The sequence below is a fragment of the Lathyrus oleraceus genome, chromosome 4 (genome assembly GCF_024323335.1).
Source record: "Lathyrus oleraceus cultivar Zhongwan6 chromosome 4, CAAS_Psat_ZW6_1.0, whole genome shotgun sequence".
Taxonomy (NCBI): domain Eukaryota; kingdom Viridiplantae; phylum Streptophyta; class Magnoliopsida; order Fabales; family Fabaceae; genus Lathyrus; species Lathyrus oleraceus.
Window position 1 is genome coordinate 105,309,983 of NC_066582.1, and position 7,144 is coordinate 105,317,126.

General features: G+C 32.0%; 1 protein-coding gene across 1 annotated transcript; it reads left to right on the plus strand.

The window, feature by feature from the left end:
• Positions 1-3,317: 3,317 nt before the first annotated feature.
• On the plus strand, positions 3,318-5,092 carry LOC127136226 (zinc finger protein ZAT9; the record flags this gene model as incomplete). The annotated part of the gene is made up of 1 exon (XM_051062815.1): positions 3,318-5,092. A coding segment is annotated over one exon (1,518 nt), but the record flags the coding sequence as incomplete, so codon positions are not given.
• Positions 5,093-7,144: the final 2,052 nt, after the last annotated feature.

A 7,144-nucleotide genomic window follows, 5' to 3' on the forward strand; every position in this document is an offset into this window, starting at 1 on the left:
TAACGAGGTAGAATTATCATCTTTAATTATATGTTTAACACTATTTTGGTATTCTTCCTTTCTTTTCTTAAAATGCATGTGAAAGTGTGGAAGAAGTTGGTTAGGATTCAAAGGAGATTCTTTTAGGGTGGTGTGAAAAAGATTTATAAAATTTCCTATATTAGGTGGTCTGAAGTGTGTAAGTTTAAGAAGTCTTAGGGCATTGGTGTTAAAGATCTCATACTGGTAAAACTAGCCATTCTTACCAAGTGAGGATGAAGGCTGCTAAGGGGCTCCTCTGGTATTTAGTATGATATTTTGTCTACCTGTTATGGTGTTTCTTCTATTTTATCCTAGCATGGTGGTAGGAATTCGGGGTATCGTTCTTTTTCTACCTAGTGGGGAGCAATGTCCTTGCTCGAATCCAAGAAAGAAGATCCTTTGAATTGGTTTGAACAAGCCTTGATTAAAAAGGTTAGGTCTGACTATTTAACTTCCTTTTGGAAAGACCTTTGGCTTGGTAGTACTCCCCTTATGAACAAATTTCTTAGACTTTTCTCCATATCCCTAATTCAAGATGGGATTGTGGGTGAGGTAGGGAGGATGGTTCATGGGTCTCTCATTTGGGACCTAGATGGAGACATTCATTTTTTGTTCAGGAAGAACTTATAGTTGTTGAGTTCTTCACAACTCTCCAGAAGGTTCATCTCTCTACGGAGAATGATAAGTGGATGTGTAGACATGCTAGTGATGGTTTCTTCACTATGGCGCCCGCTTATCAAGTCCTAACCTGGAGTAGTCTTTATTTTGATGAGAGCATTTTGAATGTGCTCCCAAGCCTCTATCCTATTTGGGAGAGTTGCTCCCCCCCACCTCAAAGGTGATGGTTTTCTCTTTGCAACTTCTGCGAGATAAATTTTCTTCCAAACAAAATATATTAAAAATGAATGTTATTATTGATCAAGAGGATAAGTCTTGTACTTTTTATGGGGATAAAACTGAGTCGGACTTTCATTTGTTTGTGACTTGCAGTTTTGTTGCTAGTGTCTGGTATAGGATTCTTGGGAGGTCAGGGGTTCATATGATCCTTCCTAGGGACCTTTGTCTTGTTTTTAGTTTTTCATCTCGTTAGACCTAGGGCTAAGATGAGGGGTAGGTTTATTCTGATTTAGCATGTTGTGGTGTGGTTTATTTGGTCTGCTCGTAATGATAAGTTTTTCATCGGTGTATCAACAAGTTCAAAAGAGTTAGAGAATAAAAGTATTTTTTTTTACTTGGAGGTAGTTCCATAATAAAATATGAACTCCTTATCTTTCAAAGATTGACTTCAGAACTCTATCTTATGTCTAATTCGATAAAGGATCGAGATTTTTGATCTGACTCCCTAATTTTATATGGTTGTCGTTGCTTCTTGTGGATCTAGTTTTTGCTTTAAGTGATTCTCTTATTTGATATCCAATTTGATTCTGTTTAGATTGTGTTTCACTATGGGATTGATGTGTAGATCTCCTCTTGTCAAAATGATTGTTTGTGTGGTTACTCTACATCAAAATCAAAATTATTATTATTATTATTATTATTATTATTATTATTATTATTATTATTATTATTATTATTATTATTATTATTATTATTATTGTTGTTGTTTGAAGTTGTTTAAATTAATTGTTATTGTTATTTGCCTCACACAGTATTATTCTTGTTGACTTGAACAAGTATCTTTTGAATTATCCATGAAAAATAGTTTATCACATTAGCATTTCACAAGAAATAAAAAAACAAAAGACAAGAGGACATAAAGTTGTACCAAGAAAATTTTGGAGTTGCTTTGGATCTCTCCTATAAAAGGTAACTTCCAATTCCAACTTCTTATTTTGCATCGAACATATTTTTGTAGAAGCAATCTAATCAATTAAAACAATTCCTGTCATGCCAAGAGACCTTAGCTGTATCATTGTGACTTTTGAGATCAAAGATGACATTTACAATACTTTATGTTAGAACAAAACTAAGATATAAGAGGCAGGTCACTCATGATGATAATACACTCTTGGACTCACATAAATGTGCCAATTTTTAGTTGCATCACTATTCCTCTACTAAACTAGTCCATGGCTCACATGATTTAATGGTATCACATACATAGTTCTACTTATTACAAATTTACAATGGTCCATAACTTATAAATAATATTTTTTTTAAATGCGAGTTTATATTTAAAGCTAAGAAAGGATCAATTGAACCGTCCAAATAAGAATAAGAATTGAAAATAACATAAGCAAACTCAACTAAAAGATAACCCCACCAAAAATATTTGAGTTTTTTTGTTGCATGGTTTATTACCAAATTGTCCTTACAATGTAGTAGTACCTCCTTTAATCAATAAACAGTGTCATATCATTTTTGTTTGGGATATGAAGCAAGCAAATGGATTGAGATTTGAGAGTACCAAAGGGACCCACTTGAAAATCTTTTTTAAAATCATCATAAAATATTTATAAAAAAACACTTCACTAATAGAAAGTCCAAAGAATAACGGCCATAGAGTGGAACCTTTCATTTCAAGTGTGTGAGAGAGAGAAAGAGTGGAGGCATTTTTTCTCAATAGCAAGACAAAGGAAAGAATAGTTGCAAAAGAATGAGTTAGTTTTATTAGGTTCCCTAAACTATAAGGGTTGCTTACGTGGACAAATCTTAAACCGTTGGATTGAGAGTTGCGTAGTGTCCTTAGTTGAGTACACGTGCTTCTTTTACTACCCTCTCTTGTTTTTTATTATATCTTTGCTTCCATGCATGGATTTCTCCTCCTAATAAAAAAAATAGAAAGGAAAAAAACTAACTCCTAACAACATTTCTTTATAAACGGAATATCCTCTTTGTATTAGTTTTTTAAAATTTTAAAAGTTATAATAACTCATAAATATTTTTTTAAAAATTTAATACTTTATTTTAAAGATTAAATTCAATTGAAAAGTCATATATGCGATCGATTTAATTTAAAGAGATCAATTATATTATTCATTTACAATATTTAAAGTCATATTATACTTTTTGTATAGACTGATACAATATTTTCTATTTGATTTTGGTTGTTCTCTCTTTGCCTTAGCTTAACTTGTTAATATCCATCATTAACAACAAAAGTAACAACACAACACAACTCTTTGAGGTTTTGATCTTTTCTTCAAAACTCAACCACCCAAGAAGCTAGTACTACTACTAGTAGTAACAAATTCCAAAGGGTACTTTGCTTTGCTTTGCTTCACTACTCATTCTCTCTCTTTCACTCTTTCTTTCTTTCCCTTTTTTCCTCCCTTAGATCTTGCACTACCTTGTAATTTTCTTCAAACTCATATCACACTTTTTCTTCTTTTCCTTTCTTATCTCATCCATTTTCGCATCTTGTTTTCATCTCAATGGAAAAATACCAACCTCAAGAACTCAAACACGCTTGCAAATTCTGCAACAAAAGCTTCCCTTGTGGTAGATCCTTAGGAGGTCACATGAGGTCTCACATAAACAACTCATCACCATCATCTGAAAAAACAGAACAAAAAACAGAACAGAAACAGAAGCTTGATTCAATCAACAACGGTTGCATTGGTTCCGAAACTAATGGTAGCTATGGTTTAAGAGAGAATCCAAAGAAAACATGGAGAAAGAGAATTGCAGATTCAAGTGAAGAGGGTTTGGTCTATGACAAGTTCTGCAAAGAGTGTGGAAAATGTTTTCAGTCTTGGAAAGCTTTGTTCGGTCATATGAAGTGTCATTCAGAGAAAGAAAGAGTTTGTAACAGCTTGGAGGATCAAGATTCATGGACGAATAATGCGAAAGATGTTCAATCGGATAACGAAATCACTGCTCCGAGTAGAAAAAGAAGATCAAAGAGAACAAGAACAAGGTATAATAATAGCATAGTAGCTGCTGCTGCAACTTGTTCTTCTGTTTCTGAAGCTGAACAAGAGCAAGAAGAAGTTGCTATGAGCTTGATTATGCTTAGTAAAGATGTTAGTCCTTGGAGTGGTCTTGCTGAATCTTCCGATAACAATTCAGTTTACACCGAACATCGATCTTCGGTTCGAACTAATCTTGTTACTAAATTCAATGCCAACAACAAGAATCTCACTACTACTACTGCTAGTGCTAGTGCTAGTGCTAGTACTATGAATGTTGCCAAGTTGATGAAGCAAAAGAATTTTTACTACAAAGGAAAAAGTTCAGAATTTTTGGATACTGAAGAAGGATTCAAGATCAAGGGGTTCATCAAATCTACAAAACTCGAGCTTGATTATGTATCAACTATGGACGATTCAGAAGCTGAAAATGGAAAAAACATAGTCAATGGAACAGAATCGGTTACTATGGGAAAGTTTGAGTGTACTACTTGCAACAAAATCTTTCATTCATATCAAGCTCTTGGAGGTCATAGAGCAAGTCATAAAAAGAACAAAGGTTGTTTCGCTTCAAAGATTGATGATGACAACAACATTGAAAACAGCGTTGAGTTCGAAAATGATCTGTTTCATGAACCAGCAACCGAAAGCAAGATCATGAAGATTATTCATAGTCATAAAAACAATGAACATATTCAAAACATGAAGATCAAAGGTCATCATGAGTGTCCAATTTGCTTCAAGGTTTTTCAATCTGGTCAAGCTTTAGGTGGACATAAGAGATCTCATATGGTTGCTTCTTCTGGTGGTGGCTCTGAGAGTAGAGTTCCACAGATTAGGGATTTTCTTGATCTTAATCTTCCTGCTGCTGCTACTGAAGAAGGAAGTAGTAGTCATGCTGATTCTAACAGGCCTTGGTGGATAGTTGAAAGTAACCATAAGCAAGAGGCACTTGTAGGGTAGAGAGACTCATAAACTTGATAGTTTATTTCATCATCATTGGTTCAATTCAACTTCAGAGTGAAGAAGATTTAAATTGTATAGGAATTTTTCTGCATTTATTTCATTCATTCTTTACTTTACATGATTCATGTTTTCTCCAAAGGCATTTTTCTACTTTCTCATTTTAGTTTTTTTTTCTTCTAGTAAGTGAAATGAACTTTCCTCATTTTTTTTCTTTTTTGTTTTGGGATCCTAAATGTTATATTGCTATTGTATTGCTATTGATACTTTGTTTATAATTTGTGCAAAACTTAAACTAACATTTTGTTTCTCAACATTATCGAGACGAAAGTGTAAGAGTTCACTTCCAATTTAATCAGAGGGTCTGAGTTCAAACTTAACTCTTATGTCTGGTTCGAGAGATTAGTCTTTGCAGTTGCATGTAAAATAATGTTAAATTTTTTTAAAGAGAATTTTATCGTTTATTATAGTTCTTTCCGATTCGATAGATGAATCTCTAATATATAATTTCGGTGTTGGGTAAAATACTTGCACAATAGAGATGTAGTTAAATTGTATAAATTCCAAAAGTGAAAGGGTTGTGGGGTAATAATTGATTAATGTATGCATGAAAGACAATGAATGAGGATAGGTACTAGAAGTGATTACATAACACATGAAGAGATGGAAAGGTAGAATTTATAATACTAGACATAAAGAAAGCATGTGAGCTCAAAGGTGGTTGTTTAGTCACCTACCATAAAAACCTGACTACCCATCCATCTCTTACTTGGCAGACACACAAGTGGTGTGTGCTAATAAATCCTTCTCACTAATTACTCACATTATTAATAATAATTCATCAAGAGACTGAGGTGGATAGCTGGACCACTACTCCATGTAACTAACTTTAACTCACAATAAAATTAATATCACTTTTTTTTCAATAGTTTCTTATTTATAAATATTTTATTTTTGTATTAAACTGTTATTCCATGTATCAGCCTTACATCATTCATTATATTGACATAATGTTTCCTATATTAAAAAAGATAAAGTCTGAATCTGATGGAAACAACAAGAAAAGAAAAAGGCTAAAATACATATAGTAGTCTGTCAACTTAGTTTATAGATAGAGTCAATGGTTATTTACAAGTTTGATTCCCAAATATGTTCATAGTGGCACAATTTAATAACAGCATTACAATTTAAAAGTATACAATGGAGATTAAGATCAGATGAAGTCTTGATAAAAATGTGTCTCGAGCACTTAAAAATGGACGCGTGGCAATTAGTTTGTTATTAGTAGCATATGGTAGGTGTCGTGAATTAAACAACAAATGATTAGTTCAGCTTTTATTGGATCTTGGGTTTTTAATTGTAATTAAACATGATGTCAGAGACTCAAGAGGATAGATAGTGTGTATACTTCTATGTGTTAGTATGAAATACTAGCACTACTAGTTGAATAACAAAAAATAGTATATAATTGTGTCTGATTGAGATTATATAATATACTTGTGTTCATAGTATTATATTTAAAGAATTTTTTAAATGAGAAGTATATGATTCAAGGTTAATTAGTGGTTTGGTTTCATATAAATGATAAATAAATAATGAATTTAATTGAAATATATTGATAGTGTAAAAGGATTTTATACCGTCAAGTTAATCATAGACGTTGAATATTGAAATAAGTTTGATTTTTATTTTAAAAATCTATAAAATAATAAAACGGATGATGGTAATGAAGCTATCGTGCAAAAATTTTTACACGGATTATGCATAGTAATTAATCCCATGAATAATTCATCGTAGTTAAAATAAAATATATTAAAATAGGAAATATTAAATACATTGTTTAGATTTTTGATTAGTTATAGTTATATACTTCTAGAGTGAAATAAATTTGTTACTTTTAAATTAAAGGATATTTAGGAGGTTTAAATAATGTTGTATAGATCTAATAGAAGGGGTATAAAATAATTTTTTTGAATATTGAGAGGTGCGGAAGTTCCTCCGCCGCTAGTATCACACTGTCTAAACCAAGGCCAATGCAAATGAAATTGGGCCTTCATTTTGTACATTCCGCTTTTCACAAGATTTTGTCCAGCAAACTCTCACTTATATTTAACATGGAAAATACTCTTTTCCTCTCACTTATATTTAACATGGAAAATACTCTTTTCACTCTTAGTACACATTTTTAAGAATTTGAAATTATTCTTTAACATCTTCGGACACATCCAAATCATAATTAATATACTATTTTGAAATCCACCACTTTTTTTTTTACCAAATTATGATTTGGAGATATATCTTTGTATAGA